This window comes from Carcharhinus amblyrhynchos, chromosome 19 (assembly GCF_965287045.1).
Source record: "Carcharhinus amblyrhynchos chromosome 19, sCarAmb.v2.hapA, whole genome shotgun sequence".
Lineage (NCBI taxonomy): Eukaryota > Metazoa > Chordata > Chondrichthyes > Carcharhiniformes > Carcharhinidae > Carcharhinus > Carcharhinus amblyrhynchos.
The window spans coordinates 38,696,350-38,722,283 of NC_137342.1; the positions used below are offsets into that span (position 1 = coordinate 38,696,350).

The 25,934-nt window shown below is 42.4% G+C and overlaps 1 protein-coding gene across 1 annotated transcript in view; it reads right to left on the minus strand.

Annotated features, from left to right (window-relative positions):
* The window catches only part of LOC145355625 (uncharacterized), a 190,526-nt gene that overhangs the window by 105,189 nt on the left and 59,403 nt on the right, over window positions 1-25,934 (minus strand). Inside the window, exons 25-28 of the mRNA XM_080207869.1 lie at window positions 24,030-24,149; window positions 15,537-15,632; window positions 11,679-11,750; window positions 6,944-6,979 (exon numbers count right to left, since the gene is read on the minus strand). Of these exons, the coding sequence (XP_080063995.1) occupies window positions 6,944-6,979; window positions 11,679-11,750; window positions 15,537-15,632; window positions 24,030-24,149 (324 nt within the window). The remainder of the gene's footprint in view (window positions 1-6,943; window positions 6,980-11,678; window positions 11,751-15,536; window positions 15,633-24,029; window positions 24,150-25,934) is intronic.

Consider the following 25,934-nt stretch of genomic DNA (forward strand, 5'->3'; position numbering starts at 1 on the left):
CTGTTTGAGGTTGCGCGGTTGTTTGAAGGCAAGAAATGGGGGTATGGGGATAGCGTTAGCAAGATGTTTGTCTTCATCGATGACATATTGAAAGCTCTGGTAAAAATATCATAGCTCCTCTGCTCCAGGGAAGTACTAGATGATGAAGGGTACGCTGTCCGCCATGTCCCGTGTTTGTTTTCTGAGGAGGTTGGTGCAGTTTTTTTGCTGTGGCGCGTCGGAACTGTTGATTGATGAGTTGAGAGCCATATCCTGTTCTTATGAGGGCGTCTTTCAGCATCTGTAGGTGTCTGTTGCAATCCTCCTCATCTGAGCAGATCCTGTATATACGGAGGACATGTCCGTAGGGGATGGCTTCTTTAACGTGTTTAGGGTGGAAGCTGGAGAAGTAGAGCATCGTGAAGTTATCCATGGGCTTGCAGTACAATGAAGTGCTGAGGTGATTGTTCTTGATGGAGATGCGTGTGAACAAGAATGCAACTGATTCCAGAGAGTAGTCCATAGTGAGTTTGATGGTGGGATGGAACTTGTTGATGTCATCATATAGTTGTTTCAGTAATTGTTTGCCATGAGTCCAAAGGAAGAAAATGTCTTCGATGTATCTAGTCGGTTGAAGGTCCTGTGTGGTGAAGAAGTCTTGTTCAAACCTGTGCATGAAGATGTTGGCATATTGAGGTACGAATTTGGTCCCCATGGCTGTTCCATATGTCCGGATGAAGAACTGGTTGTTGAAGGTGAAGATGTTGTGGTCCAGAATGAAGCAGATGAGTTGTAGATTTGCATCTGGAGATTGACAGTTGTTGGCTTTGAGTACAGAGACAGTTGAAGCAATGCCATCGTCGTGGGGGATGCTGGTGTAGAGTGCCGAGAAATCCATTGTGATGAGGAGTGCTTCTGGTTCAACTGCTCCACGTGTGCTGAGGTTCTGTAGGAAGTCTGTGTCGCGACAGAAGCGGGGGGTTCTTTGTACAATGGATTTCAGGATGCCCTCGACGTAGTCGGAAAGGTTCTCACGCAGGGTCCTATTGCCTGATACGATGGGACGGTTGGGTATGTTGGCCTTGTGTATCTTTGGGAGGCAGTAGACATTTCCAATGCAGGGAGTATGTGGGATGAGAACACGGGGGGTGCTCTGAAGGTCCGGATCAAAAGTCTTGATCAGTCTGTTGAGTTGAAGGGTGTGTTCTTTGGTCAGATCTGCGGGTAACTGTCTGTAGTGTTCCTCGCTATTCAGTTGTGGGTACACTTCTTTGCAGTAATCCGTTCTGTTCAGCATGATGGTGGCCCTTCCTTTGTCTGCTGGTTTGATGACAATGTTGCGGTTGGTCTTGAAAGCGTGGATGGTGTTGCGTTGTGCTTGGGTGATGTCCCAGGCTGTCTTTGAGTGTGGCTGATGATTCCGGCATTGACGCACCTCCTGACGGCTTGGACATACATGTTGAGTTGACAGCAGCGGCCTTCCAGAGGACTCTAGTTCAACTCTTTCCCCTTTGGTTGCTGCGCCACAGATCTCTCTGTTGGCTGTTCCAGTTCATTGGCTGTCTCACTGTGTTCGCTGTTGACTTCTTGGGGTTTGTGGAAGAACTCCCGCAGCCTCATTTGCCTGATTAATTCCTCTGTGTCTGCTGCAAGACTGATGGGATTTAATTTGGTGGTGGGGCAAAAACTGAGCTCTTGGCTGAGAACTTCGATTTCGTCTGGTTGAAGTGTGTAGTCCGACAAGTTGACAATGGACTTCCCTGCAGTGGTACTGTTTTCTATTGTGGTACTGGGGAGGCTTGGTTGCTGCTGGTGATGATGTCCATAAAACATTAGATAGGGGTCATGGGTAGAGAGGTGGACTGGTGGTGTTGAGAGGGCGGCGTGGGCTCGTTGGGCCGAAGGGCCTGTTTCCCAGGCTGATTTTGTTCTTTGAGTTTCTCAAGTTTCCTGTTTTTGGCGTGCATGTAGATGGTGCAGTTCCGTTGTCTCCTCTGCTTGGCAGTGTTTTGCAGGTGGCAGGTGTCCTGAATGCAAGTTGAGAATATCTCAGTTTCCAGGTTGCAGTGTCTGCTGTAGAACTGGTGTATAAGGTGGTTGAGGAGTATGAGAAAGTCGGCATACTGACCTGAGTGGGTTCATGATCTGTAGTTCTTTCGGCATCTTGTCTGCTTTCTTGCATCTTTGTAGAAACTTGATGTCTGTGTCAATATGCACGGTCTTCTTGGAGATCCTCTCCACTTGGAGCTGGCAGTTTATGGTGTCGATGGTAGCCATGATGTGGAAATGTGGAATACTTCAGCGGTTATGGGCATGCAGCCTCTGACTTTCGGGTAAGCGTACTCCAACACAGCCTTCACAACACACAATGCAGAATCGCTGAGCAGAAACTAATAGCCAAGTTCCACACACGAGGACAGCTTCAACTGGGATCTTGGGTTCATGTCATACTATCTGCAACTCCCACGACTTGCCTGAGCTTTCAAGATCTCACTAACTGTCCTGGCTGGAGACAACCCCTTTAACCTGTGCTTAAACCTCTCTCCACTCACATTGTCTATATCTTTAAGACGTGATTACCTGTGAAGACCCGCATTCCAACCATTGTCTTGTAAATTGAGTTTGTGTCTATATATGCCTATTTGTGAACACAACTCCTCACTCACCTGAAGAAGGAGCGACATTCCGAAAGCTTGTGCTACCAAATAAACCTGTTGGACTTTAACCTGGAGTTGAGAGACTTCTTACCCTCCATGTTGAGCCAGGGGTGCATTCTAGTATCTTCCCGTTCAGTTATAACATCAACTGGGATTATAACAAAACAGTATGAAGGCAGAGCAGACTAAATGAACAGGAAAACTAGGTTAAAGGACAGGACAGTTAAGGAGATATTTCATAACTCTCAGCAAAGATACATTCCAGCAGAAAAGTATACAACATCTATGACTAACGAAGGAAGTAAAGGATAATATCAATTTTTTTTTAAAAAGTGTACAATCAGCTGAAATTAGCTTAACTCTTAACAATTGAACAATACTTAAACAACTTAAAATACAATTCTTAACTGCTAACCTCTCACTGTGAGTTCCAATTCAAACAATATTCCTCTTATAGACAATTTGAAATTTGAAATCAGCAAAACACAAGCTTACTTGCTTATACTTAAGTTAACAGTCCCAGAACTTTCAGAACACTTGTGGAAAACAAAACAGACGTGCCTTGCTTCTTTCAGAACCAGGCAGTAACTGCTTGTTTTAAAGAGAAACTGTGTATCTTCCCAGAAAGCTTAGCTTTTCCCATGATCTGTTCCTGTCAATCAACCTAATCAAACCTCTACTCGTAGAGGAAACCTAAGTAAACACAAAACCTAAGTAAACACAAATGTTTTAGCTCAGCTTAAAACAAAACAACCCAAATACTTATCCTGTTCTCCCATCTACCAATTTTAAGATTTCTTAGATAAATCAGCATCTTGCAAAACTGATTTGAATTCTAAACATATCCCTTATAAGAAACATGACATACATATATTTCTTAAAGACACAGTATTATCATAAAACAAACCAGCTAATGATCACATATTCATCCACATCCATGTATCTACATTAATATTTCACACACATGACTGCTCATCGTGCTTCAATGAGTCACTCTTCCATATCACGTTTTATCTATATGCACATTTTGAACCTTAGTTGCTCAACTTTCATATTCATAATCAACAATGAATCAGGAAATTTGGGAACCCTTGATGACAAGAGCTTAGTGAAAAAGAAGGAGGAGGCATACATAAATTTCAGAAATTGAAAATGGATAAAGCTTTTGAGGAATACAAAGAAAGCAGGAAAAAGCTTAAACAGGGACTTAGGAGGGCTAAAAAGGGACCATGAAATGGCAGGCAAGATTAAGGAGAATCCCAAGGCTTTTTATACATGTATAAAGAAGAAAAGGGTAGCTAAGAAAAGGATAGGTCCAATCAAGGATAGTGGAGGGAATTTGAGTGTGGAGCCTGATGAGGTGGGTAAATTTCTTAACGAGTACTTTGCATCAGCATTCACAAAGGAGAAGGATGTGGTGGATGGTGAGTGTAGAAAAGGGGATGTTGACATTTTAGGACATGTTGAGATAAAAAGGGAGGAGGTATTGAAAGTTTTGAAAAACATTAAGGTGGACAAGTCCCCAGGGTCAAATAGGATCTATCCCAGAATACTGAGAGAGGCGAGAGAAGAAACTGCTGAGGCCTTGGCCAAAATCTTTGTACCCTCTTTAGCCATGGGTGAGTTAACAGAGGATTGGAGAGTAGCTAACATTGTTCCTCTGTTTAAGAAGGGCAGAACAGATAACCCGGGAAATTACAGGCCTGTGAACCCTACATCAATGGTGGGGAAATTATTGGAGAAGATTCTTAGGGACAGGAGGTACTCGCATCTGGAAGAGAATAGGCTTATTAGCATTAGGCAGCATGGTTTTGTGGAGGGGAAGTCGTGTCTCTCAAATTTGATTGAGCTCTTTGAGGAAGTGACAAAAAAATTGACCAAGGCAGGGCAGTGGATGTTACATATAAAGTGGATGTTCCCCTTGGCAGGCTGATACAGAGGTGAAGTTATATGGGATCTGAGGTGAGCTGGTAAGATGGTTACAGAACTGGCTTGGGCATAGAAAGCAGAGAACTGCAGCAGAAGGGTACTTTTCTAACTGGAGGTTTGTGACAAGTGGTGTTCCACAAGGATCAGAACTGGGGCCTCTGTGTTTGTAATATATATAAGTGAATTGGAGGAAAATGTAGGTGGTCTGATTAGTAAATTTGCAGATGATACAAAAATTGGGGGAGTAACAGATAGTGAGCAGGATTGTCAGAAGGTACAGCAGGATATAAACAACTGGAAACCTGGACCGAAAAATGGCAGATGGAACTTAACCTGGACCAATGTGAGGTGGTGCAATTTGGGAGGTCTACTTGCAGAAGGAAAATATACAGTAAATGGTAGAGCCTTTAGAAATATTAGCATACAGAGGGATCTAGTAGTGTAGATCCACAGTTCCTGAAGGTGGCAACTCAGGTGGACAGGGTGGTCAAGAAGGCATATGGCATGCTGGCCTTCATCGGATGGGGCATTGAATATAGGAATTGGAAAGTCATGTTGCAGCAATATAAGACTTTGGTTAGACGGTATTTAGAATATTGTGACCATTCTGGTCACAGGAAGGATGTTGATGCATCGGAAAGGGAGCAGAAGAGATTTATCAGGATGTTGCCTGGTTTGGAGGATGTGAACCATGAAGAAGGGTTGAACAGACTTGGATTGTTTTAATTGGAGCTTTGGAGGATGAGGGGAGACCTAAGTTTGAAGATTATAACAGGCTTGAATTGTGTGGATTGTCAGAGTCTTTTTCCCGTAGTCGGAGGGTCAATCACTCAGGGGCATAGAATGAAAGTGAGATGGGGAAAGTTTAAAGGAGATGTAAGGGACATGTTTTCACACAGAGGTTGGTGAATGCCTGGAATATGCTGCCGGAGGAGGTGATGGAAGGAGATGTTCAAAAGGCATCTGGACGAATACATGAATAGGCAGGGGATAAAGGGATATGGACCACATAGAGTCAAGAAAGTATTAGATTAGAGAGGCATCTGTATCGGCACAGACATAGTGGGCTGAAGGGCCTGTTCCTGTGCTGCACTATTCTTTGTTCTTTGTCCAGAACTCAATAGGTAGCAGTGTACCATGGAGAAGCAGGGAGAAGCAATGACAATCATTAAAAATGATTATTCAAATACAGGCAGTGAGCAACAGTTCTGAATGCAAGAGAAAAGTCAATCAAATCAATCAAAATAATTTAGTGAATTTGTTCCGCCTGCCATCTTAGATTTCCACTATGCTTGAGCACTTAGTAAAATAAGGGATCTGGGAAAATATGTGTTCTTTCCCATTGTAATGTCACGAAATTCTTCCAAAGGAAATGTAAGTTCCTCATCCACCCTCAGCACTTTGTGCCTGTGACTACCCGTCAGACAATCTGATAATCTCCCAATAGCTATATTCTTATTCAACCTGTTAGACTTTCTTGAACCCCTATTCTGCCTGAAAGCAGGATAAGGAAGGGTACCTCCTACTCTCAACCAGGATTAAAGAACAGAACCCCAGCCTCCTTTGAAATTCCAACTCCAGTGCTCCTTCTGAAATACAATCATAGAATCCCTACAGTGAAGAAGCAGGCCATTTGGCCCATCAAGTCTGCACTGACTCTTTCACAGAATATCTTAACCAGGCCTTCTCCCCCCTGCTCTATTCCTGTAACTCCACATATTTACTCCACTAATTCCCCCTAACCTACATATTTTAGGAGACTAAGGGGCAATTTAATATAGCCAATCCATCTAACCTACACATCTTTAGACTATAGCTTTGGAAATAACAGTCAGGAAAATTAACTTATGGGATCAGCTACCCTTCAGGCCTTTGTTGGCTGGATACATATTTTAAAAACTTTCTTCATTTGATGTGGGTAACATTGGCTTAGCCCAACATTTTATTGCCCATTGGAAGTTACCCTTGAAAAGGTGGTGGTGAACCTTCTTCCTGGATTACTGTAGTCTGTGTAGTGGTATAAATGCTTGTAATGGTTTGATACTACTGAGTGACTTGCTGGACCATTTCAGGGGACAGTTAAGAGTCAACCACTTTGCCTGTGATACTGGAGTAACATATAGAGCAGCCTGGTAAAGGATTTCTTTCTTTGGAACTAGTTTCTTCATTAAACAGCTTTATGGTTATTTTCACTGTCTTTTTTGAAAACTGAAATCAGATTTTCAGATTGGGATTTGAACTAGATCTATCCGTCATGAGTTCAGACGTCTGGATTGCTAGTTCAATATCTTTACCACTACCCTACCGCAACCCATGTCGGAATATGATAGAAGGTAACAAGTGGAAAACAAAAGGAAATATGGCTCAAGTTAACTTACTTTATAACCTTTGATGCCAGGCTTCCCCGGAAGACCCTGAAATATAAAAACATTAAAAGGAAAAGGAAAGCCTTTTGAGTGTGAGAAATAGATACAAAATGGGGATGCAAAATATATTTGCTTCGTGCTGCTAATCGCACTATGAAGACCTACCTAAGTTTGCTGGAAGTAGACTGTGTTGCTGGCTGCGACATGCATGGCCCACACAATGTTCATTCTGTGAGGCTATGGCGCATGTATGTGCGTCCCCTGAATACACTTAAACAAGTTGATTTGACACAATCCTGATGTCAAACAGACTAACTGGCTGATATGATGTCAGGATCCCAAATTTGGACAATGTAATCTAAGCAACATCTGCATAATCTACTCATTAAAAAAAAATTAACATGAAGCAGCAACATGGGCCCCACAGTCGTGCTATTTAAACAGCCAGGTATCATGACGGCAGGAAGGTTAGATATTTGGAATTTTTTTATGGCAAAGTATCTGAAGACATCCTGGAGTGTTTTGGAGGTGTTTTAGTCAGTTTCTGCATTTGCCAGAGAGTGTTGCTTCATCCTTACACTAATGGAATTGACCTCTGTAAACAAAAGCTGCGAGAGGAATGGAATCAGCAGTTGCTGCCCCTCTGGGTCTGCTGGATGACAGAGAAATGATGGGAGAAGGAAAATTCTGTACCAATGTCTCTGCCAATATGGAGCCAGGCTCCTTCGCGCTCTCTGTCAAGTGACAAGAGGCTGTCTGGCACAGAAAACAATACACCCCAGCATCTCAGTGTCCATTCAAAATTCTCCTGTATGCCACCCCATTGAGGTCGTTGTCTGAATCTTCTGCAGGCTTCAGTTAGGCTAGCAAATAAATCATGCTTTACCTTTGGCTTGATTACAGCCCAAGTGTTGATCCTAACTCTAAAAAAGTCTCCAAGTTAAGTTCAGTGCCAGAAGTAAGCCTTTTCCACATTTCAAGAGAATGCGAGAGAGAGAGGGAGAGAGATTGCAAGAGAAAGAGAAGACTGGACAAGAAAGGACTCATGTGACTTGAGGAGCTGGGAAAAGGTAAATTAGAACCGGTAAAGATGTAATGAGATTTGATTTGAACATAGTGACGATGTAGAAGGAAAAGATAATGTAGGAGATGGATGAGTAAAAATGGACCTTTAGAGATAAAATTAGCAGCATTACTCCTCAACAACGCTAGTTTATGATGATTGTGGCTGGGTGTTTATCAATTTTAATCAATGCCGTTTTAACCAGAACGGTAATTAAAGACACAACAGTTTGGATACATGGTAATTGTCCATAACTTAATTGCTTCAAGCAGTCTGCATTATCAATGGGTAGAATAAATTATTTTTGGCTTAATGAAACTTGACAAACCCAGTGTAAACAGATACAGGCACTGGTGCTTAATTCATTCAATTTACATTAACTTCAGTATGTTTAAAAGTTTGAAAAGTGAGAAAGCAGAAAAGTCTTTGGGATTGAGAATGAGATTCTGCACAGAGAAAGGAGAGCAGCTCCATAAAAGGGACAAAAAGGGTGTGGGGGTGTAGGAAGGGGAGGGGGGTGACGGGGGAGGGAGGATGATGGGGGGTGGGGGTAACGGGGGGCAGGGGAAGGGGGTGGGGTGTCTCTCTGCCTCTCTGTCTCTCTCTCTCTCTCACTCTGTCTCTCTCTCTCTCACTCGGTCTCTCTCTCTATCTCTGTGTCTCTACTTCTCTCTCCCTCTGTCTCTCTGTCTCCCTGTCTCTCTTTCTCTCTCCCTCTGTCTCTCTGTCTCCCTGTCTCTCTTTCTCTCTCCCTCTGTCTCTCTCTCTCGCTGCCTCTCTGTCTCTCTCTCTCTCTCTCTCACTCTGTCTCTCTCACTCTGTCTCACTCTCTCTCTCTGTCTCCCACTCTGAAGGAGGGGAGGAGGGCTTGGTGAGGTGAGTGTATGGGTTGCAGCTTACCAACCCTCTGGAGTCGGTTTGGGAGACAGGCAGCCTTGTACTTTGCATCGGTCTTTACCAAAGAGAGGGAGATGAGGGATGTTGAGGCTAGGGAAGGGTGTGTGAATACATGAGAGCAGGTCAAAATAATGACGGAGGAAGTGTTGGGGTGTCTTAAAATGCATTAAGATAGTCAAATCCCCAGGGCCGGCTGGGATCTACCCCAGGATACCGTGGGAGGCAAGGGAGGAATTAGCTGGGCCTTAACAAATATCATCATGTCCTCTACATCACAAGTGAGGTTCCAGAGACGAGAGAATGGCCAATGTCAATCCTTTGTTTAAGAAGGGAAACAGAGACAATCCAAGTAATTACAGACTGATGGGCCAATCAGTGTTGGAGAAGCTGTTGGAGAAGATTCTGACAGACAAGATTTATTTGCATTTGGAAGTGAATAGAGCTGTTAGTGACAGGCAGCAAGGTTTTATGCAAGGAAAGTCATGTCTTACCAACTTGATTGAGATTTTTGAAGAGGTGATAAGAATGATTGATGTGGGAAAGGTGGTGGATGTTGTCTACATGGACTTTAGTAAGGCATTTGACAAGGTCTCTAATTGCAGGCTGGTACAAAAGATAAAGTCTCACAGGATCCGGGGTGTGTTGCTAGATGGATACAGAACTGGCTTAGTCATAGAAATCAGAAAGTAGTGGTGGAAGAGTGCTTTTCAGAATGGAGATCAGTAACTAGTGGTATTCCACAGGGATCAATGCTGGAACATTTGTTGTTTGTAATATATATATAAATGATTTGGAGGAAAATGTAGGTGGTCTGATTAGTAAGTTTGCAGATGATACAAAAATTGACAGAGTGCAGAGAGGATTGTCAGAAGGTACAGCAGGATATATATAGATTGCAGACTTGGGCAGAGAAATGGGAAATAGAGTTTAATCTGGACAAATGCAAGGTGATGCAATTTGGAAGATCAAATTCAGATGCAAATTATATAGTAAATGGCAGAACCCTTTGGATTATTGACATACAGAGGTATTTGGACATACAGGCCCATGGATCCTTGAAAATGGCAACAGCTAGATAAGGTGGTCAAGAAGGCAGACAGCATTCTTACCTTCATGCCAGGGCATCGAGTATAAAAGTTGGCGAGTTATGTTGCAATGTATAAAACTTTAGTTTGGCCACATTTGGAATGTTGCATGCAGTTCTGTTTGCCACACTACCAGAAAGACGTGAATGTTTTGGAGAGGGTACAAAGAAGATTTACCAGAATGTTGCCTGGAATGGAGGATTTTAGGTATGAGGAGAGATTGGTTAAACTCGGATTGTTTTCACTGGAAAGATGGAGGCTGAAGGGCAACCTGATAGAAGTCTACAAAATTATAAGAGGCATTGATCAGGTGGATAGTCAGAGGCTTTTTCCCTGGATGGAAAGGTCAATGACAAAAGGGCACAAGTTTAAGGTGAGGGAGATAAGTTTAGGGGAGACATGTGGAGAAAGGTTTTCACACAGAGGGTGGTGGGTATCTGGAATGCACTGTCAGTGGAGGTGGTGGAAGCCGTCATGTTAACAATGTTCAAGTTGTATCTTGATAAGACACATGAATGAGACAAACAGAAAGATAGAAGCCATTTATCTGCGCAGCCTTGGTGAGCTAAAGGGGCTGTTCCTGTGATGTATTGTTCTTTGTTCTTTGAAATGTTGGGAGGGGAACCCACCACCACTCTCAGGGGTGGCAGCATTATTGCATGGCTGCCCACCAATCAGAGTTGCCAATTAAACCAATTAAGAGGCAAACTAAGGGTCACTTGCTGCCCACTCTGACATTTTACCAGTGTCAAGGAGGAACATCTGCCAGCTAACTTTGTGGGACTAAGTAAACACTTGCAGATTCCCCTTGGATTCTTTTGAGATGGGGGTGGGGAAGGTTCTGACCTTCCTTTGTAGTCACTCTATGTTCCATGGAGGGGGCCTCCCACTGACAGTGGCCACCCCCATAGTTTAGTCCCAGTATAACGAATAGAAAAACATATCTTGTCTTTGAGGGCACGTTCACTGCATAATAACCTTGTTTCAGAAGCCAAAACAAGCAAAAAAGTAGTCACAGTGAGACACGGAAGCAATTGAGGAGATCCCTGCAGGCTCATTATGGGAGAGTGTAATTGACCAGGAAAGATCCAGTTTTTATCCCGTTCCTTAATAGTTTACACCCAGTGGCCTTAACAACAGCCAGTGTGGGAAGTAGAAACATTCCTATTGGCCCAGTGAGGTTGAAGCGCATTGTTCTATGTGATTGAAGCACACTGTGAGATGATGTATCTTAACAGCCAGCATTTTACATGGGGGCGTAAGTTTTACATGGGTTTCATCCGGGTGCTCTGGTTTCCTCCCACAGTCCAAAGATGTGCAGGTTAGGTCGAATGGCCATGCTAAAATTGCCCCTTAGTGTCCTGAGATGCGTAGGTTAGAGGGATTAGCGGGTAAATATGTAGAGATATAGGGGTAGAGCCTGGATGGGATTGCGTTCACTGCAGACTCGATGGGCCCAATGGCCTCCTTTCTGCACTGTAGAGATTCTATAAGATAAGTTGAGGACTTCTGCCAGAGTCAGTATTGGAGTCCAAAGTAATGGGTTTGGAGGACTGGGTGTAGCTGACCAAGAGGGACTTGCCTCAGCCCACAAAAGGAAAGCCAGGTTTCACCCAACAGCCCAGACTGCTGATAAAATATCAGCAGCAACAATCGGAGGCCATTTAAGGACCTCAATTCATGATTCTGATTGAACACATACCTGCCTGCCAGGTGACCCCATAATTCCAGGTGGTCCAGCTGAACCATTTTTGCCTCTTCTACCTCGAGCACCCTGTACAAAAACAGCAGTATTAATTTGTATCATTAGCCCATTGCAATAACTTTCATACATCCTAATAAATGATGATGATTAAATACATTCTGCTGCATTTTCATGACTCATACGGATCAGCAAAGTCGATCATTTCTCCACTCCAACCAGGCAGGCCATACATAGGATGGATAACATCCCTGCCACTTGGAAGCATAACCATCAGCCAGGCTTTGATTTCTGATTGCTATCAATATCAGGTGTGCTCAAAGATGCAGATGTATGAATATTAGGACTAGATCAGGTTGGCTATGCCATTCCCTCATGTGTCATCTGTCAATTTATTTCTGAACCTTTGACTAAGGATCCGGTTATTGTTACTGTTTCTGGGGTGTATCCCAGAATGAATAAACACCTTCAGGAAAGTAGGAGATAAAATATAATATTACTGCTAAGTGCACACTTTAGGGAGTCAGAGAATGTGTCCATTTCACTTCTTGTCCAAAACATTTGATCCCAATGAATTACAGGGGTGAAGGGAAATCAGGCAAAACTTTGGGAAATTGTATTAGTTTTGTTAAATATGTTAGTAAGAAGGCCATTGAAATGGACAGTATAAATATGTTCGAGCTGAACCTAATGCATTTCATGTATGAGAAGGAATTCAGTGACGGGTGGGGGGGGCGGGTGATGGCCTAGTGGTATCATCATTAGACTATTAATCCAGAAACTCAGCTAAAGTTCTGGGGACCCAGGTTTGAATCCTGCCACAGCAGATGGTGGAATTTGAATTCAATAAAAAAAATCTGGAATTAAGAATCTACTGATGACCATGAAACCATTGTCAGAAAAACCCATCTGTTTCACTAATGTCCGTTAGGGGAAGAAATCTGCCATTCTACCTGGTCTGGCCTACATGTGACGCCAGAGCCACAGCAATGTGGTTGACTTTTAACTGCTCCCCAAGGGCAACTAGGGATGGGCAATGCATTGGCCATCCAGCGATGCCCATGTGTCATGAATAAATTAACATTATGGAAAGGCAGCGTAACTAGTAGTTAGGACTGACCTCTGAAGAAAGGAAAGACTTGATAAGATTAATGGCATTCTTCACTCAAAAGGTGGTGAATCTCTGGAATTCTCTGCCTGTTGAAGTGGTGGAGGCTACCTCGCTAAATATTTTTAAGACACGGGTTGATGGGTTTTTGATAAGAGAGGGGATTAAGGGTTATGGGGAGAGGGCGGGAATGTGGAACTGAGCCACGACAGATCAGCCATGATCTTATTGAATGGCGGGGCAGGCTTGAAGGGCCAGATGGCCTACTCCTGCTCCTTTTTCTTATGTTCTTATGTTTTATGTTTTCCCACTGTCAAAGATTCCTGTGTTTTGATTCAGACTTCATAATGAAAAAAGTATAACTTTAAGAGCAGCAGCTAAGACAGTTTGGGGAGCTGAGAATAATAGGCAAGTCCCCATCCACATGGAAGAATAAATGACATGCAAATGTTAGACACCTGAAGATTAAAAAAAGAACTTCAACAATTTAAACCTTTTACACATGAATGCTAATGATTCAATTCTAGTCCTGTGAAAATAATCTTTCCCAAAATGATGTTAAAGCAGCAGATGAGCGATTTTAATGTTTAACCCTGCCACAAAAGTTTTCAACAAACTGAATCTGCCCTAATATAAGAACATAACAAATAGGGGCAGGAATAGACCATTTGGCCCCTCAAGCCTTTCTTGTAATTCAGTAAGATCATGACTGATCTCATCATGGCTTTACTATTTCTTATCTCCACCTCAACTGATTTCACATATTCATCTTCCGAGCCAAGATCATTTCAGTATTGATCTAATCCTTAATGAACAGAACCCCTCATCATTTTCCTGTCTTTGTGTCCATCCAAAATGTCAAATAGCTTTCAATAATCAGTTCCCATCCTTGATCTGTTGTAGGTAAAATGTTAGAATCCGTCATCAAGGAGGAAATAGCGAGGCATCTTGAGGGGAACTGCTTGATAGAGCAGACGCAGCACGGTTTCCTTAAAGGGAAGTCGTATCTGACAAATTTACTGGGGTTCTATGAGGATGTGTCTAGGGCGATGGATAGAAGAGAGCCGGTGGATGTGGTCTTTCTGGATTTTCAGAAGGCGTTTGACAAGGTACCTCACAAGAGGTTATTGCAGAAGGTAAGGGGGCATGGAGTTGGGGGTAGGGTGTTAGCGTGGATAGAGGACTGGTTGTCAAATAGGAGGCAGAGAGTGGGGGTCAATGGGTGCTATTCGGATTGGCGGATGGTGACTAGTGGAGTGCCCCAGGGTTCGGTGCTGGGGCCTCAGCTATTTACCATTTATATAGATGATCTGGAGGAGGGAACCGAGTGTAGGGTGTCGAAATTTGCTGATGACACCAAAATTGGGGGAAAGGCAAATTGTGCGGAGGGTGGGGAGAGTCTACAGAAGGATCTAGATAGGCTGGGCGAATGGGCCAGGAAATGGCAAATGGAATTTAATGTTGGCAAGTGCGAGGTGGTCCACTTTGGTAGGAATAATGGTAGGAAGGATTATTACTTACGTGGAGAAAAGCTGCATCAGGCGACGGTGCAGAGGAACCTCGGGGTCCTTGTGCATGAGTCGCAAAAACCCAGCTTGCAGGTGCAGCAGGTGGTCAGGAAGGCGAATGGGATGCTGGCCTTCATCGCGAGGGGGATTGAATATAAAAGTAGGGAGGTCTTGCTGCGGCTATATAGGGCATTGGTGAGGCCGCAGCTGGGGTACTGTGTGCAGTTTTGGGCGCCGTACTTACGCAAGGATATTTTGGCCTTGGAGGGAGTGCAGAGGAGGTTTACTAGGCTGATGCTGGAGTTGAGGGGGTTGAGCTATGAGGAGAGGCTGAATAAATTAGGCTTGTACTCGTTAGAGTTTAGAAGAATGAGGGGAGATCTCATTGAGACGTATAAGATGATGAATGGGATGGATAGGATAGAGGTGGAGAGACTCTTCCCGCTCAGAAAGGATAGTAGGACTAGGGGGCACAGCCTCAAGATAAAGGGGGGGCGGTTTAGAACGGAGTTGAGGAGGAACTTCTTCACTCAAAGGGTGGTGAATCTCTGGAATTCTCTGCCCGTTGAAGTGGTGGAGGCTACCTCGCTAAATATTTTTAAGACGCGGGTTGATGGGTTTTTGATAAGCAAGGGGATTAAGGGTTATGGGGAGAGGGCGGGAATGTGGAGCTGAGCCAAGGCAGATCAGCCATGATCTTATTGAATGGCGGGGCAGGCTCGAAGGGCTAGTTGGCCTACTCCTGCTCCTATTTCTTATGTTCTTATGTTTTGCAACCATGGGCAGGATTTTATGCCCTCGCTCATCCTGAAATTAAAATCTCACCCAAGGTCAACAGACTTTTTCATGGTCCACCCCTCACCCGTTCCAATTCCTGTGGTGGATGGACGATAAAATTCTGGCCCACGTCTCTGCAGCTACCCATTTATTTCTATATGAACTATCAAATCAAGCATCTTGTTATGAATGCTGCGTTCATTCAAATAAAAAGCCTTTAATTCTTTTTTGTTACCATTTTTCCCACCCTGACCTTATTTTCAGGTGCACTCTCATATTTATATTCTTTGTTGCTTCCTGTCACATTCTAGGTATCATTAGTTTGCATTTTTACCTCTCATTTCTCATTAACTTTCTAAATCTCCCCTCACATGAACCCTATTCTCAGCTACTTAGTTCAAATCTCTCCCTAGTTAGTCAATTCACCAAGGCACTAGTCCCAGCTTGGTTCATGTGAAACCTGACCCAATTGAACAGCTCCCTCTTTCTGGTCCCAGTGTCCTCATGAACTAAAATCCGTTTCTCCTCGGCAAATCTTTGAACCACACATTCAACTCTGGTCTGGAATAAATGTAAGGAACAGAGGAAATACAAAGTAAATTTACTATTTAGTCAAAAAAAGTACAGAAGTAGTTAGAATAAGTTCAGGATAAAAAGGGATGGAATAATTGAAGATGGGAAATAAACAGCCAAACAGTTTCATGGTTATTTTCAAAAATGTTTGTATTAAATTATTATGGGGTAAAGAATATTTTGGCAAAGTATTTATTGAGGTAAGATGAATATCACGAAGTATTTTGAAATCAGTGATGTGCAGGGAGTTGATAAGTTAAATGAACTGAAAACTGATAAATTCATTCGGGTGACTGGTATCATTTCCAGGAAGATGCAAGAGACAAAGGGTAGCATTTTAGAGCAGCAAATAAACTACTGAAAGCTTCACTGAAGCTAGAGAAGATCGAGCAGATGATTTCTGGAACTCTTCCATTGGTAGAGCAAAAAGACCTGAGTATCACTGAAGGTAGCAGGTTAGGTTCAAACATGGTTAATAAAGCATACAGTATTCTAAGCTTTATTCATAGCAGCATAGAGCACAAGGGCAAGGAGGTTACGCTAAAATGACATAAGCTACTGGTTTGGCCTCAGCTCAGGCATCGTGTCCAGTTCTGGATACCGCACTTTAATAAAGATGTGAAGGCATTAAGAGAACGTGCAGAAAAAAAAAATCACACAAATGGTTCCAGGGATGAGGAATTTTTAATTTTTCTATTATTTGTTCATGGAATATGAACATTGCCGTCTGGACAAGCATTGATTGCCCGTCCTCAGTTACCCTTGAGAAGGTGATGGCGTGCTGGCTTCTTGAACTGCTGCAGTCCATATGTTGCAGGAACACCTGCAGTGCTGTTAGTAAGGGAACCAGTCATAGTGAAGGAATGGCAATATAGCTCCAAGTCAGGGTGGTGAGTGACTTGGAGGGGATCCTTCTGGTGGTGATGTTTATATGCACCTGCTGCCCTTGTCCTTTATAAGTCATGGAGCATGTGGGTTTAGAAAATGATGTTTAATAAGACTTGATGTGTTGCTGCAGTGCCTCTTGTAGATGGTACCTATTGTTGCCATTGTGCACTGATGGTGGAGGGGGTGAATGTCTATTATGGTGCTGGATGGCAATTAAGTGAGCTGCTGTCTCCAGAATGGTGTCAAACTTGTTCAGTGCTATTAGAATTATACTTACCTAGGCAAATGGAGAGTATTCCATCACTCTCCTGACTTGTGCCTTATAGATGGGGAACAGCTTTCGAGAGTCATTTGGATGAGTTTGTCACTGCAGGATTCCTAGCCGCTGACCTGCACTTATAGCCACAGTATTTATATGGTTAGTCTAGTTGAGTTTCTCATTAATGGTGACCACCAATAATATGCCAAGGAGAGGTAGTTAGACTTTTTATTGGAGATGGTAATGCCTATTGAATCTCAATTTCAGTTCGCAAAATAAATTGGAGAAGATGGGACTGTTTATCTTGGAGAGCAGAAGTCTGAGAGGAGATTTGATAGAGATATTCAAAATAATGAGGTTTCAGAACAGAAATATTGTTCCTCCTTGTGAAAGTATCAAGAACAAGAGGGCACAGATTTACAGTAATTGACAAAAGAAGCAAAGGTGATGAGGAAAATGGTTTCATGCAGCGAGCAATAAAGGTTTGGAGTGCACTGCCTGAGATTGTGTTAGAGGCAGGCTCAATCATGGCATTCTTTAGGGAATTAGACTGTTATCTGAGAAGTAAGAATGGGACAATGCAGGGGAATGACATTAAGTGAATTGCTCCTTCAGCGAGCTGGCAGAGACATGATGGGCTCAATTGCCTCCTTCTGTCCTGTAATGATTTTGTGGAGAGATATTTATTTCACTGCCTGAGCGATTTAAATGCAAGTCTTTTTTTTAAATTAATAGTTCTTGTAGATAACAGGAAGTGACCAATGACTCAAGAATTAGAATGAAGAATCTTAAGATTCACCATCGATGTGTGTATTAAGCAGTCAATAGGTTAAATGGTTTTTACTTCTCAAATAAACTGGCTGTTGAGAGTATCACTGTGCAAGAATTACCTTGAGCCAACCTGACAATTACATCAAGATAGTCTGATTAAAAATATTGTGACTTCTTCAACTCTGAGCAGAAATCCGTCCCTAACCTAATCACTGCACCTCAACAGGATACTTGAACAATCATTAAAATTTTCACAGTTAATTTCCAGAAACATGCTGTTTGTGAATGACTTTTAATTGTAACCCAGGGACAAAAATGGAAGTGTTTCACAGTGCGAGATCTTCTGGCTATTATGTTGTTATTCAGTGAAGTGAAGATTCTCAGTAAATATTCCAGGTGATCGAACAATTGATGTGAAGAACTGTCACTATACCCCTAGTGTCTTGTACAAAGAAATTAAAGGGGCAAAGCATTCAATAAAATATGTTTGTCATACATTTGTAACACTGCCCAGTTCTGGTTACGTAGTCACGGATAAGGTATTTTTGCTTTGAAAGGCAATTGGAGGATAACTTTCAGTGAGGTGAGATAATAGCATAGTGCTATTATCACTGGATTAGTAATCCAGAGACCAAAGGTAGACTTCTGGAAACCCAGGTTCACATCCCACCACAGTAGATGGTGAAATCTGAATTCAATAACAACCTGAAATTAAAAGTCTAATAATGACGATGAAAAACCATTGACGTGAAAACCCATTTGGTTCACTAATGTCCTTTAGGGAAGAAACCTGACATCCTTACCCAGTCTGGCGTATATGTAACTCCAGACCCATAGGAATGTGGTTGACTCTTAAAAATGCCCTCTGAAGTGGCCTAACAAGCCACTCAGTTAAAGGGCAGTTAAGGATAGGAATAGATGCTGGCCCATTCAGTGATACCCACAACCCATGAATGAATAGAAAAAAATAGGAAGATTCCTAATAGCAGGGAAGAGGAACAGGTAGACTGTTTGTCATTTGAAATGACGAGACTTTCAGGCCCTACATTCTGTCAAAGTATCAGGGAATCATCTAACAGGCCTCTCCCCTTCCACCCCCACCCCTTCCAAAATCTCCTTTTCCCACAAGTAATGGGCCATTACAAGATGTTTCACTGCATAAACTTTTCCATGAGGTGGTTTGGCACAGTCCAACTGAATGGAGTGCTCCACAGCAACATAGCCTGAGCCAAGAATTAATGTGGCTGATGGTGAGAAAGAACGTCCCCATCAGATCCTTCCTGCATGCCCAGAGTCCCACCCCCTCCACAATTTCTTTTCCATTCATTCAGTGTTGTGGGCTAGGCTAGTGTTTGTTGCCTTTCCCTTTCCCCTTGAACTGAGAACCTTTTCAGAGGGCAGTTAAAAGTCAACCATGTTGCTGTGGATTTGGAGTCACATGTAGGCTAGATCAGGTAAGGATAGTGGATTTCCTTACTATAACAATAAACAATGGTTTCGTGGTCATCATTAAACTTTTAATTCCAGGTTATTTTTGTGGAATTCACATTTCACCATTTGCCACAGTGGGATTTGAACCTGGGTCCACCAAGTGTTACCCTGGGTGTCTGCTAACTAATCTAGTAACAATACCAGTTCCACTTCCCATATGTTGACCCTGAAGTTGGGACAGTGGAGACTGTTGTCCACCTCCCTCTTCCTTTACAAAGTTGGTCTGGAGAAAGATGCAGTTGGATTTGCTTAAATTTATCTTGAGCAAATCCATGATCTGTGCTCAACCACTGTTTCCAGTGAAAAATTATGAGATAAGAATCAACTGCAGCTGCAAGAGCAACTCTGTAAATGATCCTCTTTAGTCTGCCCGGAACTTGTTGGTCCTCCACTAAAATGGGTTGTCTGTGACTGAGTGTTGCAGACTGGAACATTTCAAGGTCTCAAACCACATGCTCAGGGATGCTTGGGGAAGCTGCTGCAAAGGCACAATGGGAAAGATAAGTGTCTAAGGATCTTCAGAAAGGATACACTGAGGAGTTTAAAGTTTTGGAAAACTCCTCTGACTGTATGTTTGACAAGTTCAATACAGCAGAGGCTATGGCCCCGACAACACTCTGGAAAAGCACTGAAAACTTGTACTCTAGAAATAGCCATGCCCCTAGTCAAGCCATTCCAGTTCATCTATCCAATAGTGTGAAAAATTGTCCAGGTATACCCTATACAATAAAGCAGAACAAGTCTAAGCTGGCCAACCACCACCCCATCAATCTACTCTCAATCATCACCAAAGTGATGGAAGAGGTCTTCAGCAGACTAATCAAGCAGCGCTTTCTCAGCAATAACCTATTTACTGACGCTCAATTTGAGTTTCCCCAGGGCCACTCCACTCCTGATCGCATTACAGCCTTGGTCCACACATGGACAAAAGAGTCGAACTCAAGAGATGAAGTGAATGTGACTCTTCTTGACATCAAGGCAGCATTTGACTGAGAGTGGTATCAAGGGGCTGTAGCAAAGTTAGAGTCTATGGGAATCAGGGGGAAAATTCTCCACTGGTTGGAGTTATATCTAGCACAAAGGAAGATGGTTGTGATTGTTGGAGGTCAATCATTTCAGTCCCTCAGATACTGAAGCCATCTGTGTCCGTATGCAGCAAGCTTGGGCTTGACAATGTTTGGGATAATTAGCAAGAAAATCTCTTGCCACAAAAGTGCCAGGTAATTACCGTCTCCAACACAGTGGGCGGGATTTTACGGCCTCGCTTGAGCGAGACCAGAAATTTCTGCCTGAAGTCAACAGATATTTCTGTTGTCCGCCCTCACCCACTCTGATTCCATGGTGGGCAAAGCAGTAGAATTTTGGTGAGAGAATCGAACCATTTTCCCTTAACATTCAATAGCATTGCCATTACCAAATCCCCTGTATCAACATCTTGACGGTCACTATTGAACAGGACTAGCTATATAAACACTGTGGTACAAGATCAAGTCAGAGGCTGGGAGTTCTGAAGTGAGTAACTCACTTCCAAACTTCCCAAATGTAAGATTTTGATAATTCTACTAAATTTATAGTTTGTTGTTTGTAACATACTTGGTTTTTATTCTTTAACCACATTTTAAATTAAATTGTTCAGGTTGAATTTATGCTACTGAGACAATGGGCAGGAAAGGCAGTTGGGATTTTAGGAAGGCTATTGGTTGTAAAAAGTACAATTGATTGCCTTCCAACTTAAATTGCTTAAGAGTCGTATTCTACAGCTCTGCCTGAAGAAATGGCTAAAAGTAGTTTGCTGTTAGAATGTCTAAACAAACCATGAATCGCTTTAATTGATCTTAACCAGAAGGAAACCTTTAATTTCTGATATTATGATAGAAAGTGTTTTTAACATTTGTTCTTCACAGTCTTTTGGGAATGGATTAAAATATGTTGACAAGAGAATGTGACTGTGTTTGTGACTACTGTATCCAGAGGGAATGTATTATTTTTTGCAGTGGGAATGTAAACTCTGAGGGGCCCAAGGAAACAAGGGATGAACATGAGTCTTTAGTCTTTATGGCTTTAGTTACAGAGATGGGGTTATGTGAGATGACTGGCATCCTAAGCCAATGGAAGAGCTGAATTTGGACTGTTTCCAAATAAGGGAGGAGGAATGCTGAGATTGAGGGATAAAAGTTGAAAATTGGAATTTTTGACATCACATTACTATGACACCTGCAACATGATGCTTCTGGACACAGTTCAATATCACTCCAAAGACAAACAAAAAGACATTGGGTTGGATTCTCTGATCTTGCTCACAACCAGGATTCTCCCATCCCGTTGCAGTGAATGGGGATTTGGTTGAGTGCCAAATTCTACATCCTTTCTGGCAGTGGTGGCGGGGCATGAACAGCCAAAAAATTCTGGCCATTGCCTGTGCTGGTAATGCTCAAGGACTCCTAGGGACTTGAGGGATGAGGAACTTCTACATTGTCTTCCTGGCTTAATATTAAATATTATGTAGAATATTGCTTAATAAATTCTATTTGATTCATACATTATAAGTATTCATGCCTTGTTAGGTCAAGCATAACTGAGGACCCTCATGTTAAAAATTAAGAAGTTGGACCTTATGGTTTTTAATTAGAAAGGTTTTATATCTCAAAATTCTAAAATTTTATGCAAAGCCTGTCCACCAGCTACAAGGAACAAGTTAGGGGTGTGATGGAATACCCTATATTGGTTAGATGCTCAAGAAGCTTGACATCATCCAGGACTGGCACCCCATCTGACATCTTAAACATTTACTCCCTCCACCGCAGATGCACAGTGCCAGCAGTGTGTACCATCTGCAAGAAGCACCGCAGAAAGTCACCAAGACTCCTTGACAGCACCTTCCAAACCCAATACTTCTACCACCTTGAAGGATAAAGGAGCAGATGCCTGGGAACGCCACCACCTGCAAGTCCCTCTTCAAGCAACAAACCATCCTCATATTGAACAATATCACTGTTCCTTCACTGGTGCTGGGTCAAAATCCTGGAACTCCCTCCCTAACAGTACTTTGGGTGCTACAACACATGGACAGCAGTGGTTCAAGAAAGCAGCTCACCACTACCTTCTCAAGGACAATTAAGGGTGGGTACCAAATGTTGGTGCATTCAGAGATGCCCAGGCTCCGAGAAACAATACATAAAAAACTGTAATGAATATTGTAATTGTAAGTTTAGTGAGTAACAGTATTGGAAGAAACTGAGGATCAGAGTGAATGGATCAGCGGGAGTGAGGAGCGGAGTGAATGGATCAGCGGGAGTGAGAATCGGAGCGAATGGATCACTGGTGAATTATTCACAAATTAGGGGAGACAAATTAAAAATGAGAAAGGTAGAAGTTAGATTAAGTCAAATAAAACCTTTTTTTACACAAAAATTCATAACACTGTGGATTAAATTGTCAGCAATATTACTGGAGGGGGCTGTATAAAGCAGAGGAAATTCTGCTGGAGGTTCCCAATTTCCCAATGTAACCTCAATGAAGAGATAGAAATCCTGGAGAAATATCAGTGTACATGCTGCAAGGACTGCTGTCTATCAATCATACCCCCAGGAGGTAGCTCTACTCATTGTGTGCACTCAGCTTTAATGTCCACTGTTGCCTACAGGTGCAATGCACAAGTGACTACGGTCTTGTTCGAAAAGGAAACACATCAATTACTCTCCTCTATGGGAGGAGACATTGGCTGGTATCTTGTGACCCCGTTTGGGGGAGGCACGTAAAAACCTGTCTGAGGCCAATGGAAAATTCCATTCTGCAAGCCTTGCCTGCCCCAATTTCGGGCAGGCATGCCAGTAAAATTCTGGCCATTAACTTGACCGTGGCCAAGATGTTTCCTACGTGCTTGAGGTCCTAAAAGTATTGCGTGCAGTCAAGTTACCCATTAACTGTGCAAAGCATTATGCTGTTTCACTACCTCCTGAGTAGGCAGGTGCACTGTCCTCAAGTTTCAAATAGGTTAGCCATCTCCACATCACCCTCCCCCCCCACTTGTGAAAGGCACAATATAAATTTCCCCTATACCTTCTTCCCTTCTTCTCCCCATTAGATTTACTCTCAATCTATTTTTAACTAACACTTATTCCCTTTCTCCATAGTTTTGGCAAAAGCTGAATATTTTAGAATTCATTTTTGGGACTTAATAAAGACTGAAACAGTAAAAAAAACCTTTTCCTGTCCCAGCCCCAACAGGTTCTCTTACTTATGTGTGTAATCCTTTCGAATTTGAACTGCTAGCAAGATTTTACACATCCCTGATTGGCCTTGTTGCCAACCCAAAATCAAAGCCTAGCGTTGAGTTTATATGAATTGCTAAGGTGAGCAGATGCTACAAATAAATCAGTAGGTTAATGGTTAGTTGGAGATAGTCAGCCATCCTTTCTGGGCACAGATTTCATTAATGGATCTTTGCATACCATCATACTCTGATGGTATGAGCAGGGCTTTGTGAGACTGTAAGGAGAATATATAAGTCAGCAATGTCAAAGCACAGTGCCAACCTGAATAGGACAACCTAAATGCCACTGCCAGGACCAAAGATGGGAAAACCTCACTCCACATAGAAAACCTCATCCAACAACAAGCCCTTCTTGTTGGATTCAAACAGTTAAATAAACTGGATACAAAATGTATCTCTGAAGAGAAAACTTATTTGAGGGATACGTTGAATGATGGTCGGTGGGGTTGTTCCAGCAAAAGAAATAATACTTGATTGCTATTTACCAATTGCTGTACATTGTTAATTTTTTAAGTCATGTGATTATAATTCACTGAAGATTTATTATCATCTGTAATTCTATGGATTTGCATTTACTTCCAGGTATCCACAGTTACTCAAACATTAGTTGGTATGTTCACACATAAATTGCGAAAAAGACTGGAGATCGTGGAAGAAAGGTTCAACAAAAACGCTCTAAATTTGTTTCAATAATTGCCTTTACTCCTGGGAATCCTGGCACTCCTGGAGGACCTCTCTCACCCTGTGATCCTGGGATACCTGTATTACCTGGGATGCCTTGAATACCCTGAGCCCCTGGAGGACCTTGTAATCCTGGTTCACCCTAATTTAAAAAAAAATACATGGTTAGTTTTGGGGCAACATTTGAGACCTCTTGCCTAAATTTGACCTCATAGGGATTTTGATTGTAATTCATTTTGGTTCAACGTTTCCTGGAAACATGCACTGAATCCAGGCACAGCGCTCGAAACGTGGTGAACTAAAGTCTTGTACAAGCACAATATAGTAAGTAGGCTTTGTTTTATAATGAATTCCCTGTGAATACATCAGCTTTAGCTATTGTTTCAGAAAAATGTTCATGATAAATTTACAAGGTGATACACTGAAACATTTAGATCACTTTAGTTCTGTTCTCCATAAACTGTATGAATGTTTAATATGGAACATACGCCCGATAATCACTCTTGCTCAAAGAGATTCACTCAGTGAGCAGCTTATTATAATGCAGGACTAACATTTAAATGTGGAAGTCATCCTATGTTAGCAACATCCCAAAGACGGCAATGAAATGAGTGGCTGCTAATTTATGGTAAAGCAATTTGCTGAATGTTTGGAAATTATGTCATGATCTCATGAACCAGCTTTTAAGCAGCTAACCTCCCATTATCTCCAGTGAGAGAACTTTTCCATCTGTTGCCACTCAGAATAAGTCCCTTCTGAAAGTGGGTGCTGCTTAAAAGTTGTGCAGTGTTGGGCAGAATTCTTTGGTGGGAATCATGCGCAATATACATGATCTTAAAGCAGTATGCTTTGAACCACTGATCTTTAAACTTAAGGGAAAACTCTGTGCTATGTACAAGATACTGATGGCCATCCTGACTTGAAATGTTAGGAACATAGGAATTAAGAGTGAAAGTAGGCAATTCGGCCTTTTGAGCCCACCCTGCCATTTTATATGATCAAGGCTGATCTCCATTTCATCTTAGCTCCACTTCCCTGCCTTTTCCCCATCATCCTTTATCCCACTTTTGATCAAATATTTATTGATCTCTTTCTTAAATCCATTGATTGATTCTGCATCCACTGCACTCTGGGGAAGTGAGTTCCACAGGTTCATGACTCTCAGAGAAGTAGCTGCTCCTTATCTCTGTCTTGAACCTCTCCGTCTTACTCTACAATTACAATTTTTTGTCCTAAATTGTTCTAGAAGGGGGAACATTTGTTTAGCTCTATTCTCTCTCCATGAATGCTGTCAGGCCTGCTGAGATTTTCCAGCATTTTTTGTTTTTGTTTCAGATGCCAGCATTCTCAGTAATTTGATTTTATCGAGCTTCTACAGATGGTACTTTTTGTTTTCAACATGTCACGCATTAATCAAACACATGCTGCGGATGAAGCAAGTTGCATACCTTTTGTCCAGGAGATCCAGATTGACCAACTGGACCTCTGAAACCAATGCCAGGCTCTCCCTGTAAAGTAAGGTGCAGCCATTGTAATATCCTCTATGATTGCAATGATGCTGCGAAAGATGTTTTCCAATTCATTGAACGTATACCCAATTTCAGTTAACACTTGGAATGCAGCCATGTGAGGAGACAGCTGACTACCACCTTTTCAAAGAAAATTGGGGATGAACAATAAATGCCACATCCTGCGAATGAATGGGGGGAATAAAACCTCCCACACTGGCTGAGATGAAAGATGCCACTTGAAATATCAGCTGGCTTATAATTTTCAGGTGCTGATTAACTTGTGAATTTCCAGCGTATTCTGTTTTGCTTCAGATTTCCATTTGATCCTTGGAGTCGACCATGCAAAACTGGAGAAGAAGTCTTATCTGTGGTTACTCTGGCTATAATTAGATAGATCAGAGTAGAATGCAAGTGAG